Source organism: Taeniopygia guttata, chromosome 10, assembly GCF_048771995.1.
Source record: "Taeniopygia guttata chromosome 10, bTaeGut7.mat, whole genome shotgun sequence".
Classification (NCBI taxonomy): Eukaryota; Metazoa; Chordata; class Aves; order Passeriformes; family Estrildidae; genus Taeniopygia; species Taeniopygia guttata.
Window position 1 is genome coordinate 10,850,597 of NC_133035.1, and position 19,521 is coordinate 10,870,117.

The 19,521-nt window shown below is 40.7% G+C and overlaps 1 protein-coding gene across 5 annotated transcripts in view; it reads left to right on the forward strand.

The window, feature by feature from the left end:
• The first annotated feature begins 395 nt into the window (after positions 1-395).
• The window catches only part of TRPM7 (transient receptor potential cation channel subfamily M member 7), a 51,587-nt gene continuing 32,461 nt past the window's right edge, over positions 396-19,521 (forward strand). For 4 of the 5 annotated variants that reach the window (XM_072933696.1, XM_072933697.1, XM_072933698.1 and 1 more), the window contains exon 1: positions 465-714. In XM_072933696.1, coding sequence (XP_072789797.1) covers positions 712-714 — 3 coding nt within the window. In that variant the 5' untranslated portion in view covers positions 465-711. Of the gene's footprint in view, positions 715-19,521 lie in introns of all 5 variants that reach the window. The other variant, XM_030280946.4, reaches the window with a different exon arrangement.

Here is a 19,521-nt window from a genome sequence, read left to right on the forward strand (position 1 = left end):
GAACTAATCCGAGCTACCGCTGCTGGCTGCCCTGAGGCTCCAACCGGGAGCGAGGCCGGTCCCTGTCCGGGGCAGGAGCCGGCTCGGATGGAGCCGGGCTGAGGCGGCCCCTCCTGCGGCTCCGCGCCCTCGGGTCCGCCGCGCAGCCGCCGCCTTTGCGGAGGTGCGGGGCCCCTCTCCGAACCGCGCCTTCCCCGCCAGGCGGGTTTCTCTCCCGGGAAGCTCCATTTGGAACATCTCCGCCTTCACCTCACCGGCAGCCACTGACGCCTTCTGCGGGTATCGGACCTCGCGTGGAGAGGCCAGAGACCCCCCTCACGGCCCGCCCCGAGGGGAGCCGGGCGGCAGCACCGCCCCGGCCGCCCCCTGCCCTCCTCCCGGGGGCGGTGCGCGCTGACGCGGCAGCGCCGCGGCTCCTCCGCCGGCCGAGTCGCACAATTATGAGAAAGAGGCGCCGGGCCGAGACCGCCGCCAGCCCTGAGTCCCGGTGCGGAGCCGAACCAGCGCCGTCCTCCGCGTCCCGCGCCTCCCTTCGTCCCCGGAGCGTCGTCCTCGCCCGGCCGCTCCCCACCCAGCCCTCCGCTGCCGCCGAGCCCAGCCCCGATAGATGGAGACAGGCCCCGCCACCGCCGACGCCGAACCACGAGCAGGAGCTGCCCGGCGGGAGGAGAACCAGAGTCGGCGCCGAGACCCAGCCCGGCCCTGAGGAGAATGGTGAGAGCCGCGGGGTGCGGGGGTGCCGCGGCGGCGGAGCCGGGCGCGCCCGGCGGGGAGGGGGCAGGGACGGGGCCGCCGGATCAGACCTGTCCCAGCCGGCTGCCGCGGGTCCCGGCCGCCCCGAGCCGCGGCTGCCCGGCCGGAGGGGACGCTCGGGCTCCGCGCTGCCGGCCCCGCTCGCTCCGGCCCGCCCGGAGCTGCCGGCCGGGAGTGCCCCGCGCCGCCGCCGCCCTCACGCGGTGCCGGAGCGGCCGCCGGTCCCTCCGCGCCCGAGCAGCGCCGGGTCCCGCGGCGCAGGCACCGCGCCTCTCGGACACGGAGCTCCCCGTTAGTGCCGCCCGTTCGGCACGGCGGTCCGCTCTGAAACCGGAATTCGCACGGCGTGGTTCTCAAGGCTGCAGCAGTCCTTCCCTTCTGATCTTTACACCTATTTGGTTTTTGCTGTTTCAACATGAGGGAGCATATATATACCTAGACTTGTATGAGTGTCTGCAAAGAAAACACAGTTTCAAATCCAGCTCTATATTCTGGCTGTTAAACGGTTCTTCATCCGTATAAGTTTATTCCTTAATATTTAAAGAATTTAGGGTGACTTATCGCATCAAGTGCTTTCAAGTAATTTTGCAAGTATAAGTGTAAAGTCTAAATATATGGATTTCTACAGTCTGCTTGAACTTCTAGTAAAATGCTTTGTTTTATTTCACGGTGTTTTCTTAAAAAACACGGGAATTGGTGGCCATGAATCTTTGATTTCTGAATACATCTGTGACCAGTGTGGAAATGTGGGCTGTGTTGTTCTAGAAACTGCAAATCCAGCACTCCTCTAGGAATAAGCTGAAAATCCAACCTTGCATTCTGACTTAAGAGTGCTTGGCATCTGCCACTTGCGTGGGACTTGCTCTTCTCACCTGAAGTGGTTTGGTGTTGGGTTTAGTTTTGAGGAGTGGGGGATTTGGGTTCTTTTATTTAATTTTTTAAATTTAGCTCTGGTGGGTGGTTTTCTTGGTGCTGACATAGCCTAGAAACGTAGATTGGTTTTAACCATCATAGTTCTGTAAATTTGAAACTCAACAGCCTTTCTGGCAATGTAGTGTGTTTGCAGTGTTTTATATTTGCTGTGTGTTTTCCAAATGTTTTGAAACCTCTGTTAAACTGGTCTTTTGGTTGAGATGAATATAGGACATTTTATGCGAGCTCATTTTGCTAAAAATTTCCCTGCTGCTCCATGACTATTTAGCAACTTTGAATAATTGCTGGACGGTGTCCAATATTAAATCAGGAATTATTCTAAGGAGTGAGTTGTTCAATGTGGCAATTCTGGCTGTTCAGTCTTTTTTTTTTTTTTTTTTTTAAATGTGTCTGTGTGGGTGAGATAAGTGTCTGCTAGATCATCCTTCATACCTTCTGGTAGGAGGCCGTTCTTGACTTTGCTATTTCAAGGCAGGATGGGGGAAACCTTTGTGCATGTGGAGCTATTTAGGCTGAATTCGGACTGTTTGTACTTTAGTTTCCTGATGTTGTACTTTGATACTTTTTTGCTTGCTTGAGCTCAGCAGTGGAAGGGTAATGTTCACTTGTCATACAAAGGCACCTTGAAACATCACCTTGCATTGACAGTTATCTCACACTATCTTTATCAGATCATCTATCTCCCCACGTGGATTATCTTGGAGAGACTTACTTCATTGTGTTTTAAACTTTCATTTATTTTCTTGTCCCTTGAGGCTTTGCCTAACTAGTCTTGCTGCATTACCATTTTGTCTTGCCCCATCAGCCCAGCTTTCCCCGCTCTGCTGGTGATGGACTGCAGCATCCAAAGTCCTTTCTTTTTCTCATCGTTATCTTTGCCACTTGCTGTGCTTCCCTTTCCTGGAAACTTTGGACCAACACCCAAATTTTTCATGCTTCTGTTTCATGGCCCATTCAGGAGGTGCATTTCTGTTAACCATTCAATCCTCGTGGACAGTCAGGACAGATGAGCTGTTTCTGAACAGAACAATATTTTTTGAACTTCAATAACTGACTCTGACACCATAGAGTTCAGCTATACTGGTTTGTGCTTTGACACCAGAAATGTTGCAAATAAATCTCTAAGAGGACTTGTCAAAAATTGTGTGTGAAGAGAGATACTTGATAGAATTTTGCAGTCTTGAAAGACTTGAGAATGAATTTCTATATTGTAAGGTTTTGGAATACCAAGACAATATGAAATGGTACTTCTCATGCCAAAATATTTAACCTGAAAAACATGTCTGTCTTTTTTTGTTTTTTTTTTTTTTTAACCGATATTTCTTTCTTTTGGAATTCCAAATTTCTTTCAGCTGTGTCTGTGTTGGCTGTGATGTTTACATGCCCTGTTTATTTCCTGAAATAAACAACATTAGTTCTGTTTCTTTTCCCCACTTTTTTAAGGGCAGACTGATAGTAAAATCAGTGTGTGTGTTTTTCAGAATTGAAGTTTTGGTTTTGAGGTGATGTTTCTTGTGTCTCTAAGTAATTCTGTCTTGGTGCATTTTACCTTTAGTGGTTGAAATTTCAGCAGCTGACTTCTCATCAGATAAATTACTGAATAATCTCATTCTCTCTGTGTATTTGGGCAAGATACGTACATAATTATTATAGCTATGTCACTTTTTAGCTCTGATACTGACAAATAGCTGTGGCCCCTGACAAGTGAATCTGTGCTTCATTGGTCCTACAAGAAATAGTCCACTTGACCTGTGGTAAACTTGAACTTTTGTTGCACACTTTCGTTGTATTCTCTGGCCTGGATCCCTCTTTCCTCTATTGTAGTCTCTGCAGTCTTGTTATTGTTTTTTTTTTTTTTTTATTATTTAATCCATTTGCTTTCCTCACATGATGAGAATGTTCAGGTGATGGTGTCATATATCGTGATACAGCCAGCACTGAAAGTGGTCTACCTAGTCTTTGGTTTCTGTTATTTTTATTATAAGAAGCTTGGCTTTTCTCATGCTTAAATTATAGATGTTTTTGTGTTTTAAGTAATAGAAAACTAATCTAACAAAAGAACAGAGAAAGTAAACTCCCAAAACCTTAGTGTTGGCCAGGATTGCTCCCGGTCCTGGCTCCGCACAGGATTAGCTGGGCATCCCTGCTGCTGTGCAGGAGGGGAGGGAGGATGTGCAGGAGGGGATTTGTCTTTTTGGTTGCAGCCAGTCATTAAGCAGCTGACCAGCTGCACCCTAACTGGGTGGGACCTGGGCAGCAATGGGGATTCCAAGAGCAGTCTCCATCACAGCTGTTCACTGATGGAAGGAGCTCTAGTTTTCATGATGATTGGTGAGTTTATTTCAGCCTTTACACTTGTATTTTGCTTGGCATGTAGAATGTGAGCCACTTTAACTGCCAGGTGTGCTCGACCCACAGAACAACCTGAGTTTGGCTTTTTCCCCCCAGCTATTATAACTTCTGCACAGAAGAAGGGACCACGCAGGTCTAACTGCTGTCAGGTGAGCAGAGGACAGTTCTTATTCCTGTGATCTTTCCAAGAAGGAAATGCAAGTGAGCTTCTGATGGGACAATGAAATGCAAAAAAACAAGAGAGAAACTGTGTATGACTTTTTTTTCCTTCCCAAAAATTGGGTGAAATGTGTCCGGAATACAGGGAATAAAATAACTGTGTTGCTAATAGTGGTGCTGCTAATTCTGAAAAGCTGCTTTATGGAAGGGCAGAATATTTAACTGTGGCAAGTGTTTGACAGCATATGGTATAAGGATGTTGCAGGATTAGTCTGTAAGATAGATGTGATTGATTGCCAAGGAGAACTTAAAGTATGGTATCAAACTGACAGCACATTAAAGCTTGATTTATAACTTATGCAGTTTTTGCCCCTAAACTAAAGCAAAGTTCCAATGCTACTGAAATGGTAGGCTTGGATGGAACCTTAATTATGGGGATTTCTGTGTTTTGTAAATGCTAAGAGTTGCATTACAGTTAGTTTATTTAATCTTTATATTATTTAGAGCAATATAAGTTTTTTTTTTTCCCTGAAGAGTCTTACAAACTCATTCTAACTTAAGCTAGTTCATGCATTTGTTGTCACTTTTTCTGAAATGTTGGAACACTTTGTATTGCAAATGTGCAATTGCTGAGTTAATATACGTCAGTGTTTCATTTGTTCTCAGCTCAAAGAGGATGGAAGAAGATTTGTGTGATAACATATCTGTTGATCTTTCTACAGCTTCAAAATCAGAATTTTAGAGGCTGAATCAGTAATCAAGGTAGTACGCTGCTGCATGTAGTTGGACAACTGATGTTTTTAGGTCATCCAACTTCAGAAACAGCTATTGTAAATCCTCTGTGAAGCTTTTATGGGACTTCAGCCTGTCTGTGGAGAGCCCTAATATACATCAGATACAGTCCAACACCAAACACTTATTTTGTTTAAATGCATATCATGTGTTTTGCAATGAGCATGCACCAGGCCAATACACAGTTTCAATGAGTGCAGTTGTGTGCTTATGGTTTGTGAAAATTATACACATGTAAAGTGTACACTTACTGATAGTAATTCAATAGCAAGAATTTGAGGCCTCTTTTTGATTTGGAGAGCATTGGACCTCTTTTTCAAGATCTGTAACAGCCTGGTCAAGCTTTCTGTTTCTTTGTCATGATTCCCAAAGCCTGGTCTGGATGACTCCCAGTACTATTGGATTCTGCCTTTAATTGTTTACTGCTAAACTGAGCAGATGTAAGAAAAAAAAAAAAAAAAGCAAAGAAGTTGTAATTTTGAGAATTGGCACATTGAGATTAAGTTCTGGTTTGCTGATTTTAATTTTTTTGTTTGATTTTTTACTGACAACCTTTTGGTTGATTGATGAAGTATATTTTTGTTGTGTTACACTAAATCATGCTTGCTTGAAAATACTTTCTCAGTTACAACTCTAAATGAGTTTCATCTAGGTGTTCAGCCTTTCACCATAACTCTGTAATCCTCAAAGCCTGGGAAAGTGTCTGTTACAGCTTAGTCGGTGGTAGCACAATGGTTTTTGTAATTGAATCCCAGCTTTTCTTCCCTGCTTTGTTTCCACTTACCTCTACTTATTTTCTTTGCCTTATCTACTTGATTCTTGTCACCTCTGTTAAGAATTTTCACTTTGTAGTCCTAGTCCCCTGACTTATGCTGTGTTGAATTTTGCAAGGTGTCCCTGGCTGATGGTTCTTATCCAAATGTCTGCTAATTTTTTGTCTAATGCTGCAGTTTTTGTGAGATGTGGACTTGAAAAACTTGGCTCTAAAAGTTTAAGTTTAATAAATAAATCTACATTTATGCCTTCTGCAAATGGATTTCCAGATGCTTTGTTAGGAGAACTTAATTTCACAAGCACTTATTGCTTAAAAATTTCTAGGGTTGTGCTTTCCTAGAGGTAGTGTTATTTAGCAGCCCGGTCCTTCCCACTCTTACTCATTTTATTGACAATAACTTTTCTGACTGACCTGGAATGCTTGAGATGTGTTGCAGGGTAATTACCTCAGGTTAAGGGTTGCTGTTCAAGCCCTTTGCTAGCTGTTCCCAAAGCTCTTCTTAAAGGTGTGTTGTAATCCACACAAAACTCCTATAAAAACCTGGCTGGCTCCCTTTCACCTGTCCCTTTGTGCTTCCTTGTGCTCAGTCACTGGGGATCTGAATTGAGTAAGCTTCCCTTCACCGCCTGTGTTTTTTTTTTTGGTTTTGTTTTGTTTTGATGTTTTTGGGGGTTTTTTTTGGGATTATTTTGTTGGTCATTTCCCTGAACCAGCTTCCATGTGACTGCATAAATGCTGGCGCTGGTATGAGATAGGTTGGGATCATGTGCAGAGGCTTAGGAAAATGGGATTGTGGCACCCTGGACTTGAGCTGTGAAGCGGGATTGGAAACTTGCTCCAAGGTGCCCGAGGTTTGGTCTGTGCTATTGCATTAGGAAGTGTTCAGTTACTCTGTATGGACCATGAATGTTTTCTGGCTCTCACAGGCATGGATGGAGCTGTGCCCACACAAGTCAGGTTCCATGGCCTTTCAAAGTATAAACCAAATCTCTTTGTAGCCTTGTCTAATTGTACTGCAAGCTCATGGTGGCTATTCTTGAATACTCCTTTATCTAAATTCTTCTTCACAGAGGATGTTTTTCTTGACCTGCTTTTCTGAATGTGTGCTAACAGATTCAAGATCACTTGTTTTTACCAGATGTGCTGTTCTTCAGTCTGCCTCAGAACTGAGCTGCACAAAGATGAGTTTGATCCCTCCCATTAGGTTTTTTTCTGTTGGCAAATGATTCACTGCTGGTAACTTGTCTCATGTAACAGAATATTGCTGGATTTTTTTTTCCTCAGTGTTCTTAGCATGCAGCATATTTGCTTTTTAGTGCTGTTCCCATTCTTGTTTGACTTTCTCAGGAAGCTGAACCTGTTTCTTTGAGTTAGGAGAAACCAAAGCTGCATTCTACTAATGTATGTGCCAGAGCTCAGCACAGCAGCCATGTGGACAGGTTCAAAGACAGGCATGCTGCTGTACAACATTGCTAAAATTGCATGTAGATTGGCTTTGTGCTTTTAATGTAATGCAGGATTCTAGTTAGTAAAACAGTTTTCTTTCAAAGCCTGTCCCTGGTGCTGCTGCAGGTCATGCTAGTCTTTAGGCATAACTTCAGTCACCTGGATAGGTTAAATTATGCATGTGCTTAAGTGACACATGATTAGAACCTAAAAATACCAGTTGTGTAATTACAGAATTGTTAATTAACTTTTTCTTCAATTATAAAAATCAGTTAATCTGCAAGAGTAGGTGCAGTTAATGATGTTTTAAATGTCAAAATCTTACCAGTTTCACCTGTGTTCCCTGGCTGCATTATTGTCTGTAGTTTGCAGAAACCTGTTAAACAGAAAGTTTAATAAAACTGCATCTGAAGGCATTAGAACAGTTATGTGGCTGAAGATGATCTTCTGGATGAAGAGTTTGAGAGAGATTCATGTTGAAGGAACTCCTGCTCATGGTAGTAACCTTGCATTAGGGAAAGAATAATAAATCCCTGGTACCTTAGCTGACAAATATCCCAGAGAACTGTCTAGGAACGTGGCATTGTCTGGTGTGGCAGTGGCTCTGGCTGCAGAGCTGCTTGGAAGAGGCTCATTCCTGCTTTCACAGGCTGCTCTTTGCAGACCCTGCTGCTGCTCTGAGGGTGTTCCTGGCTTTGCTGCTGGCCCTGGGGACAGCCCTGTGAGCACTCACCTGGCCTCAGCCAGGGCCACTAAGCACAGATGTGGAGGTTGGGATGGACTTTTACCTCTTAAACTGGCATCAGCTGCCTTTGCAGCCAGAGGCATTGAAAAACAGAAATAACCACTTAAATAACCTTCGCCCTTCTAATTTGTGCAACTTCAGAAATGCTCTTGATGAGGATTTATGCCTTTGCCTCATTAAGCAATTGTTCTTAGTCTTGGTTTCTTTTATAAAAGTCTTATGGAGAAAAATGATTGTTTAATTTTCAGCTGTAGAAAACCCACGGTTTGTCTGCATGCAGTTTTCAGTATAAATTTTATTTTACTGCTCCATGTGCAACTCCGTGACTCTTCACCATTAACATCTCCGTAATTGTTTCAAATGCTTTAGTGAAACAACGTGGCCTTTTATGTTGCTTATATGGGGGAAGCGGGCAGAAACCTCTCATCACCCTTGTCCTGGTTTGGGCAGCCAGCTTGTGTTACAGGTGAACGTTCTGCGCTGTCAAGGGCTGCAAACAAACGAGTCCTTGTGTGAATGTATCCTCCGGTTGTGTTCGGTGCTTCCTGGCCCTCAAGAGAATATTTGGTACTGTATAATCACAGCACTCTGCTGGACAGCATGGTGCAGTAAACTTTGGGCTGTGCTTTCTTCCCGATGTAGAAAATGTGCAAGACCAAAGCTTTTCTGCCTTCAGAGAAATCCTGTTCTCAGGCTGTAGAAAGATGTTTTCTGGTCACAGGCAAACTGCAGAATACAGGTAGACTCTGCAGAGAGGGGCAGGATTATTCACAGGAGCTAATTAGGCAAAGTCCCCAGGCTTGCTCAGTGGAGACCAAGAGGGTTTCAGAACAGCTCGTTTCTCTCTGCAAAGAGGATGTAGAAAAATTAGCACAACTGAGATAAGGTTAATAATTTTGACTATCCTCTTGGGTGTCATTACTGAGTTTTTGGGGGTTTTCTGGCAAATATAAAGATCTTGCATGTAGGACAAGAAAAATCTTTAGTAATTAATGTATTAGGAGTTGAATGTTAATTATACCATGAATTAGAACAAATCTTCAGTGCCAGATGAGAATGGTATTCTTAAACACAGGGTATCTGCCCCTCCAAAATGTGACCTTAGGCAATATGGTCTTGCTTCACTGGCAGCTCTCTGAGAAATAAAGAAATACATTCTCAACTTCCTTTCCTTCCTGAATATCAGGATGTATGGGCATTGCAAAAATAAGTCTTTTTGTGTGATAGATCTGTAGTTTTTCCCTGGGTGCCTAGAGCCTGTGTGCTTTTGGGGATTATTTTGATGTACCTTGGCAATATGCTTAGATCAGCTCAGCTCTTCTGCTAACCCAGTATCTTTCTGCTACCAAAGGGGATGTCCTACTTCCCTTCTTCCCACCCTGATCATGGCCATGTGATTCTTTCTTGTGCTTTAGTTTTCTGTCCAGTTTACATCAGAATCTGTTCATTCTGATACTAAAGCTGCCTACTTTTATTTTTTCCCTGAGGGTAATTTGCTGGTTTAGGGAGCTCAATCAGTTTCCCAGAGGGCAAATGCACAACTGCAGGTGGGGGAGAAATAGCAGCACAATGGGTGGGAGGGCAGAATAGGAACTTGTCTTCTCTGACTGCACCCTCGCTTTATCATTTGAAGAATTGCATCTCTGAAAGCCAATATTTCTCCTGTGTTTCTTGGCTTTGCCAGGACCTCCACCTCCCTGCTGGTGTCTTTTGTTTCTCTAGGATGGTTGTCTTCACTCTTCTCCCAGCGGGCCAGGGAGGAGCCTGTCCCAGGTATTAGTGCAGTACAGCTCAGACAGCCCTTTGTGCCACATACCACTCAGCATTGTTTTTAGTATGCTGGAAGAAATTACCATAAATAGAAAACATTCTCCATGTGAAATCGTGTTGTGGTCTGTCAATATTATTTAATTAGTTGCTTCCCCTACTCTGAGAAAAAAAAACCAAAACCAACACAAAATCAAAAAAACCCAACAAACCAAAAAAAAAAAAGAGGGTACTTTATTTCTAAAAATAATATATTTAGTTTCTGAGTAATTATTTAGACTTGTGGTATTTAACATAGAAGAGCTTCTGAAAGCATAGAAAGCTCAAACAACCCTCAAAAACAGGGTGGAAATTTAAAAAAGTGCCTAAATAAACATTGTATATTATTTCAGACAGTAATTAGCTCCTTTCACATTTCCTTAACAAACTCAGTTAAGTTTCTTCTTTTCACTTTTCTAGGATAGAAAGCGGAAACTACTTGAATAGTTTTAATGGAGAACTTTATCTTCTGATAAGAGTTGAGGTACATGGATGTCTCTCGAATGCTGTCAGGGTTCTCGTACCCCGAGGTGGGGCTGTAGTCAGCACTGAGCCAGCTGCAGGCTGAGCTGGCTGTGAGGAGAGCTGCTGCTTTGTCTTGACAGGCACTGCAAGTGTAACTGAATCCAGTAGCTCTTTTTTATGAGCTGTATTTAAAAATGCTGAAGTCTTTGTGATTTGGCAGTAGGTGAACTATAGCAAATTCTTGTTTTGGCTTGCTTTTATGCCAGCTCATCCTACTTTCTCCAGTCTGTTCTAATCACTCAAGAAGTCTGATCACTCTAGAGCTGAACAAAAGGTTTGCTTCCCCTACTGTGCCTAACAAATACTGGCACACTGGTGTGCATGTGTGTACGGGCAGGGAGAATCCAAACTTCCAGATCTGTTTCAGGTGGGTCTTTGGTTGTGTGTTTGCAGATGGGCCTCTTTCCTAGTTTCAGTAATTTTGATTATAAAAATAAAGTTGTTTTCCTGGATACTCTGTCTAAACATATGTTCTGTGAAATTTCATCATCCTTAGCAGTGGTCTGGTGCTGTCTCCTATTTCATGTGCCCACTAGTGTGTTCTGTTGCTCTTCCTTTTCACTCATGCTATTCAGAGCAATATTATTGATCTGCCATAATTTATATGAGCAAAGGCTTTCGTGTTTTTTTTTTTTAATATATGTTCAAAGAGTTGTCTGAGGCCAGATATGTCAAAAATTCCATAGTGATAACAAGTTTCCTTTGCTCTAGTGAGTTAATAATAGCCTAGTTAAGTCAGGAGGCACCAGAATCTTTGCTGTGATGATAGAGAAGTGTCTTTCTTTGTACGACATGAAAAATAAGTCAGATCTGTAAATTGAACAGGCAAAGAAAGTGGTAGAGCAGGACAAACAGCATCCACCCTTCCAGTTTGCTTTTGTAGTTGTAATGTGCTTCAGCACATACTGAATTAATCAGATGTTCATGCACTTCATGAACTAGAAAGGGAGGACTTCCCTTAAATCTGCAGCTCAAATATCGATGCAGTCCATCCTTGCACGAGGTGAGGAGTTTGCAGCTTGTAAAGCTGTCTAGGAACAGCGGCTGCCAGGGCTGAGGTTTCTCATCAGGGAACAAAGCAGAAGCAAATTGAGGGCAGGATTAACTATTTGGCTGGTCACATGCACCCTTTCCCACTGCTTTATTTCCAGAGGTGGCCACCACTGCCTCCTTTCTTGCATCTGTGACTTGTATTCCCTGTGTGAATGTGGAAGGGACTGGAAGCTTCTTGAGGAGGACAGCAACCACATCCCGACTGTGTGAGTTGCTTTACTGCTGAAACCATGCCCCCAGGCCTCATTCCTTCCAAAAATAAATCCAGAGTTTATAGGATTGTCTGTTCATACACCCTCTGTGGCACGTGCAAGGTAAGCCCAGCACTTGCCAGAAATGTGAGGTATGAGCCGGAGGAATCCTTTCATGTAGCTCTGGTGAGCCAGGAAGCGCAGGGCTTTCAGCAGCCAGCACAGTGTGTCCCATCTGTCCCTGCAGAAAGGACCAGGGGGAGGCACCAGCCCTCATAGCCACAGAGATGTTTTGACCGACTTAAAAAGACTTGGCATCATTCTGTGTGTGTGGTGAGTAGGAATGCTGACTCTACCTTCCTGCTGGTCCTATTTAAGAGAATGTGTAGGCTTGCAGTCTGCATCTGGTAGGATCAGAATGGCCAGAGACTGCAGCAAAATCTCTGGTGCTGCGGGAGTTGCAGAGGATGCAGGCTGTACAATTGTATCACTGTGGATAAGGAAGGGAAGGGAGGCTGGATGTTTGAAAATGTAAGAGATTTGAGGTTGGTTTATACGGTCATTCAACACAATTAATAGTGGATTTCAGGTGAGGAACCCTATCAGAAAGAAGCAGAGACTGTATGACAGGCTTGCAGACATTCCTAAGTACTTTGCCATGATTTTTTTGTTTGGCTTTTACTTTGTTTTAATCTCATTTGAACAAAGTGAATATTAAGAGTGAAAATGTTGGCTGAAAAGCTGTGGCTATATTTCTTGTAGTTACAACCACACACACTCTTTCTCTATCCTTTTCTTTCATCCGTGGAGTTAAGTTTTAGAGAGTAAAGAATTATTTTCATCTCCATTGAAAACACACTAGTTTGTTGCTTCTAGGTCATAACTTCAGTATATGCTTTGAAATACTTTATGGAATGCATCAAAATGCAATTGGTCTGTGAACTCAGAGGAAGTAATTTATAGATTCTTTAGCAGGGGTAAAATTTTTTAGTTTGGTATTTCATTAGTTGGGAAGACTGTGAATGTGAACTATTTCAAAATCAATTTACTTCAGCTCACAGCAATGAAACTGGTTTGCCTTCTGCAGTATTTTTTTTTCCCCTACCAAAATTCAAAATTCTGTCAATGAAAGTTGTTGGAAAATAATTAAAATGCATTTCTCTCCTTACTTCCCCTCAGCTTTTCTGAAGGCATATTCAGGAACAGCTTGCCATCTGCTGTGCTGACACAGTCTCAGGGAGTCTCTGGTTTTGGCAAGTTTAATTACTGTATCTGGTATAGCTGGGCACTTGACTCGGAAGGTGTTTATTGTTATATCAGCTGAGAAAAGCCAGTTTGAAATTACACCAGTGGGTGATTGTCTTCTGAAATCAATTGATGGTTCATTCCATAGTGACCTGAGCTAACTCATACTGTAGAATCAGTTGTGAAATATTTTCTAGGTGCATATTAATATTTATTTTATGCCTTTTGGGGGTGGTGTATACATTTTCAAATGTAATACTTTCTGAAAAAGAGGAGTAATTTTATGGCTGGTCTAACTGCAGAGCAGCGGAGACCTTAACCTATTAATTAAATAATTTTTTTTTCAAAATAGGCTGCATTTACTCTGAATTTTCCACTGAAAGACCTGTATTGCAGTTAGAAGTTAACTTTCCCAATGATATGGATAAAGTAGATTGAATTTGAATGTAATAAAAATATACCAAAAAGATTAGGTCTGTGGATTCTATTCTGGTGCATCAGGGTTAAAAGTCACCACTTCATCATGCTAAATTCTGTTCATGAATTTAGGGTATTCTTAATTAAATGAATCTGCAGGAAAAAAATCCCTAAACAACTGAATTATGTGCTTTGTAATCATACAGTGAAATAATTCTCTCAAAACCAGCCTGTTCTCCAAATAGCAGATTGAAATAATTTTCATCAAGTTTGAGAGAGCTGTAAAAATCCCTTTTGACAAATCCTGATTACCCTTTGCATCCAAAACTGCACGTGGATTCAGGGACTTCTGTGGTGGCTTCATTACATCAGAGAAGAACTTGATAAAACAATAGCTGCTCTGTTACAGACCTGGATTGCTGTGAAATCTGTTCAGAGCAAATCTCCTGAACTGTTTAATAAAAACTAGGATTGTTGAAGGTTTGTTTTCAGCACTAAGGGAGCCATTGAGAGGAAGATTCTTATCTTTGCTCTCTGGCTCACTTGAGATCTGCTTCCCATGTGCAGAATTGACAGAGGGTTTTCTATGACTGCCCATCTTTCCTTGCTTGCTTCAACAGTTTTTATTTAATGTGAACCCAATATTTTTTTTGCTGTCAAACAATCTATTTTCAGGACTTTAGGAATATTTTCACTAGAAAAGAAGGAAAGAAAAAAAGAAAAGAACGAAAAAGAAAAGAACCAACTTCTTGTAGATGAAGCTGGTTGTTGTTTTAGACTAATAAGTAATCCTGATGCAGCAGGTAAAATATCCTTGAAAAAAATTTCATTTGTAGTGGATTAAACAACAATTAAGATTAAAGCACAGTCCTTGTCATTTAGAGTGACATTCTTCACAGGGATGCATTAAAGCACTGCATAAATATCTTCTGGCTTTGGGATAATGTCTGAGCCTCTGTCTTTTGAGTATTGCACATATCCATACTTCCTATGGAAGTCAGTACAAAAAACTGAGGTTGACTGATATTATAGATACTGATTCAGACACAAGTTTTGTAGGTGCTGTGTGTGTGTGTTGTCTGGACAGACAGCACTGTTATTCTGTGTCAAGGAGTCTTAAATATAGTTCATAATACTAGCTGGCTAAGTGCTTTGTTTTCTCCCCCCTCTTTTAAAAAAGAAAACAAAACCCCTCAAAATAGAATTATGGAAGTATGTAACTTGAAATTGAAGGGAAAGGTAGTAAATGAAACGCCTGGGGTTTGACAGAGCCAAGAGTTTAAAACAAATGGTAGCAAATATATGGCATTAAACTACCTAACTTTTTTTTTTCCTTCCATCTGCTTACTTAGCTGAAGTTTTGAAAAGTTTCCTTGAATGATAAATATTTCCTTGAGGAATTGAGATGTGCTCTGCTGGTATTTTTAATATGAAATTTTAAGTGTTTTCTTTGGTAGATAGATGTAACTTTCTTTCAGCCAGCTATCAACCCCATACACAATGGCTTAGTTACTCAGCTCATCCTGGGGTGCACATTTGCAGTATAATTCAGTTAATTTGTCCTAAAAACAAGTCCAGGTGTTTTACTTTGAGTGTGGTTCTTACTGCCTTAATGATTTGAAGTGCTTTCTAGAAATCTTTCCAGTCACCTATTGTTGTAGAGGGGGCTCTATAACATTATTAAAACATACTTAAAACTTTTCATTTAGTGCATTTTATTTATGGCTGCTCTTCCCACAAGAAGCTTTGTGAATTCTAAACTACTTGGTATACATTAACCTAATTGGATATTGTATTTATCACAGTTTGGCTTTATTCAATGTATGTAGCATAAAAGCAGTAAGATAGAGGTTTGTCTGGAATTTCTGCCTTTCAGCTATAGCTGCAGGAGCCCAGTGCCTGGCTAGGGCTGGTTGTCTGGGCAGGGATCACAGGTCAGTCCCATGGTGTAGCACGTGTTTGGATAATGGAGTGGGTTTCTCAGATAAGAGATCCTCTGGTAAGTCAGGAAGAGTGTGTGGGGCATGTATAGTTACATAAGAAGCAGTAACTTCAATTTGGAACAATGTCATTGGACAATTCCTTGAATAGACAAGCTAAAGGACATTGTTAGTACAGTATGTCTCTTAGAAATGTTTTGAATTTATCTTGTTGGCTCTAAGTGACCTAGACAGATAGGACTGCTCTGCGGCAGCGCTATCACAGCTATTCCTCTGCTGCATGTAGTTTCCACTCTGGCTTCTTGTCTTCAGGCTTGCTGAAACTTTCCTGTATTTGCTTCTGTCCAGGTGGGAAAGAAATGTTTTGGAAAATTTAAGTCAGTGGAGAAAGAATATAGAGTCTATATTAATTTTTAAATAAAGGACAGATAAAATTGGCGGATCTTTTCCTTGAGAAAGTATTGCATGTATTGAACTGCCATATGGTGTAAGCAGAGATTTGAAAAATGAAATATGAGACTGTGTAGAAAGTGATACGATTTCTAAATTTGAAGCTCAGTCTATGCTATCACTAACTGAAATCCCCATTATCAGCCCTCCACAAAGGTCACAGTTTAGCAAATTACTTATTAATTCATGTCAGTTTTCTGATTCAGTGGGGAGCTTTGTTGAAAAATTGTCAGGAGAGCTGTTGGGTTGGTGTGCACTCTTGCAGGCTCCAGGTCAATATAGTTGGGAAAAGTTAAATTTTAGTTTTGAAACAAATGTTGTTACAATATTGTAACTTATTATCTTACAACAGTATACAGTATCACAAAAGAGTTGAAAAAATAAACTGGGATCCCTTTGTGCATGAAGAAGTTCAGGACTGACAGCTACAAATATTATTTATACCTGCCATATTTATGTTATTCAGAAATCATGAAAATAATTTTGAGATCTTGCCAAACAGGCAGGCTTACTTTCTACAGAGAAAATAATTCAGACTAAACCTGTTTAATAAACTTAGAGAATTTCACAATTGCTTGATAAGGCTTTGCCATATTGCTGTGCATCAGTTGCTGGAACTTAATTGTCTTCTTTTTAAAATATGTTGAATGAGAGGCTCTTAAAATACGTGGGCTAAGGGGGGAGAGTAGTAGGGGGTTGTTTTTTATTTCTGAGACTTGATCTCATACTGTACTTTGGTGATGGTTTCTTTTTTTTAAGTTTTCTTTTTTCACCTGCTATATACAAAAACTGAAATTATAATTTGTGGTAAAAATTTAATTCTACAAAGAAACTTGCTGAAGTTATCCAGTGTGAATTTCAGTAAAGATAACATATAATCTTGAGCAGGTACATTTAAATAATTTCATTATTGGAGCTTTGGAGTGCTAATGTTATTGCTGGGTCAAACATAGTTAATATTAAAATGGCTATGGAAAAACTTCCACCTGTTACAAAAGGCCATTGGATTATCTTGGCATTTAGATACTTCCAGAAGTCAGCAATAATTGGGCATGTTCTCTTGAGTTTGTAGTTCAGCAAGTACTTGTGTAAGTTTTGTTTCAAATAGCAATTAGAATTATTTTAGCATTGGTGAAACTGTTGGGAGAGGACATATTTATTTAAAGTAGTGTGAAGTATTTATTTTAATCATGATCCCAGAGTGAATCATCTCTTCTAGATGACTGAATCAAATCTATGTGCTTTCTGCTTCTTCACGTTCTTCCAGAAGTACTGGAAGACACAGTGGACTTTGCTCAGAAATCAGTACAACCAGAATGAGGTATCTTGTGAAACCTACAGTTTAAAGTCTGTGCAAAAGCCTTGTTGGCCTCTTTGGGATGAGGAGTTAGTAGTTACTGTAGCAGCTCTTCCAAAAAGGTAAAAATTAAGAATTTTTATGTGAATAGACAAGATCTGCCCAGCTGAGAGGTCTTAATGTGGTGAAATTTTCATAGACTCACCTGAAAAGTGAAGGTAGCTCAGGAATAATATAAATTGTATTACAATTCTTCTTGTAAGTCTTAAATTTTATTTAGCTTGAGAGATTGAGACTACATAGGAAAGAATATGGGAAACAAAGCTTTTTTTCTTCCACGATTTTGAAAAGAAAGAAAGTAAACAGTTGAAAAGTAGATCTCTATATGTTGGTGCTACTTGTGCCTTTTGCTAAAAGGCTCGTGACCCGTGTTACCCATAACCATGGTGTAAAGTGCATCTTCTAAAAATACACTGGGAAAACAGAGCACTTGGAGCAGCAGGAGCTGCCTGTTACTGGAAACAGAGTTTAGGGGGTGGAGCTGTGTGTCCTGTTCAGATGATGAAAAAGCTTTAATGAGAGTAGGCAATTTTTCTTAAACAGTCTGATAATTTGCATATTGATTTTTGACTTCTGACTGAATCTCCTCTATTAACTTGATATTTAGCTGATGAGGGAGTATTTCTTGGAGGTAACTGCTATGACTGATTTATACTCAACAGTGTCCTCATAGCATCTTCCTTTTTCTGGTCTTCACAGGAACATTATGCAATAATTCTTCTTATTTACATGGAAGGCAATACTTCCTTCATTTTTAATGTTATTTTTTACCCATTTATGGGAATTGTCTTTCACTCGGTTCTCTTCTCTTCTTGGTTTGTATTTTTTTTTTTTTTTTTTTTTTTCTTTTCCCCTCTCAAAAGAAAACCAGACTCTGGAATTAGCAAATTCTATATAAAATCTTCTGCAGTAAAGGTTATTTAGCATACAGGCATGCTTCTAGAGAGGGTCTAATTTTACTAAGAAGTTCCAAGTACGTTTTAATAACATTACAGAGCTGCTTCTGCGTAAATAACTGACTTGGGATGACTGATAAGATGACTGATATGTGCTGAAAATACTTGCACTGTAGAAAAATTGAGAGAAATCTTTGATAAGGGGTTAAAACTACATTCTTTAAGAGGAAAAAATGATGAATGGTTAGTTGTTTTGTTTTGGGGGCTTTTTTTGTCTTCTTTTTTTTTTTTCTGTTTATGGGATGTGTTTATTATGAAAAGTGCTGTTGCACATTGTGAGCCGGTGTTCCTTGTCCCCAGCTTTGATCACCACTTAATAATAAAACAATATTGCGTGGAGCAATTGACGCAATTGCTTGTGGTTTATATTCTTTGGATTTTAACATCTAGTGTGTTATGCCTGTGATCTCTTGCTTCAAGGTGTGGTTTTAGCCAGCTGGCTGAAACATCTAAGTATTAAATTACTCTTCTGTATCTTTTTATATTCTGCAGGATCTGCAGAGTTAAGCTTAAACTACTGTAGTGTTAAAGTAATGCTCAGTTTTAAGAAATTAAATATAAAAATTCCCATGTAAACAGTGGGGACTCAGGCAGGAGAAAGTAGCTTCCAGAACTGGGATTTGTATCACAAAGGCTAAAGCTTAATAGTGCTTAAAAAAACCTTAACAAGGAGCAAAAAATTTTGACTACTTACTGTATGTAAAATACACATTTAGTATGATATATGTATAAATGTACATATAAACATATATCAAGTTTATTTTTGTAACAATGCTATTCATCTGCTAAAGGTAGAGAAGAGAGAGAGCTGTTTTATGCCCAGCTCTTGTAAGGCAAAGGTGTCCTAGGAAATACTCAGCTCCTTTGTGGTGGATGGGCACTTTCCTTGCTAAGGAACTGAGGAGATGCTGCTAAAAGACGAATTCTGAGGACAGCAGAGGAAGAGATCTCTTTCTTTCACAAGCCTCTTATGGGACAGTCACTTGGTTCTGCTTCAAAGGAGAATGAAAAGAAAACACACCAAAAATCCCCAACAAACAAAAAACAAACAAAAAAAAAGGGAAAGGGACCATAACCATGATTCTTTGCTGTGGATTGTGCATCTTTTCTCCTTCTTTCTATCTCCAGAAGTGCCTTTGCTCTGCAATTTTCCTTACTCCTGGGAAGAGTAAAGGCCTCCTTAATGTGGAGACAGAATCTGGAGCAGCAGTTTGTTGCTGTCTTGATAAATTCATCATCAAAGTTCACTAAAGCAACATATTGGAAGGTGATCATGATGAATAATGTAGGAAAGATCTGCTGAGTCTGGGAAATGTTTTGAAAGAGGGTGAGCAGTTCAGGAGCAGTTTTTTGAGGGTCTTTATTAAAATTAGCTGCTACATTCTTAGTTGTAATATGTCTCCGTATTATCTTAAATGGATGTTGAAGTTGCAGTGAGTGAAAAATGCATCCATCTTAAACTTCTCTTATAATCTAAAAAAACCCCCAAAAAAATCTCAATTTCTTCATCACTTTTGCAGACCTCTGATTAGATACCTGTGAATAATATCCATCAGTCTTTTTTTCCCCTCCTTGTAAAATAAAACAGTGTAAAATGTATCAAATTTTTCTAAAGGTAAAATGTAA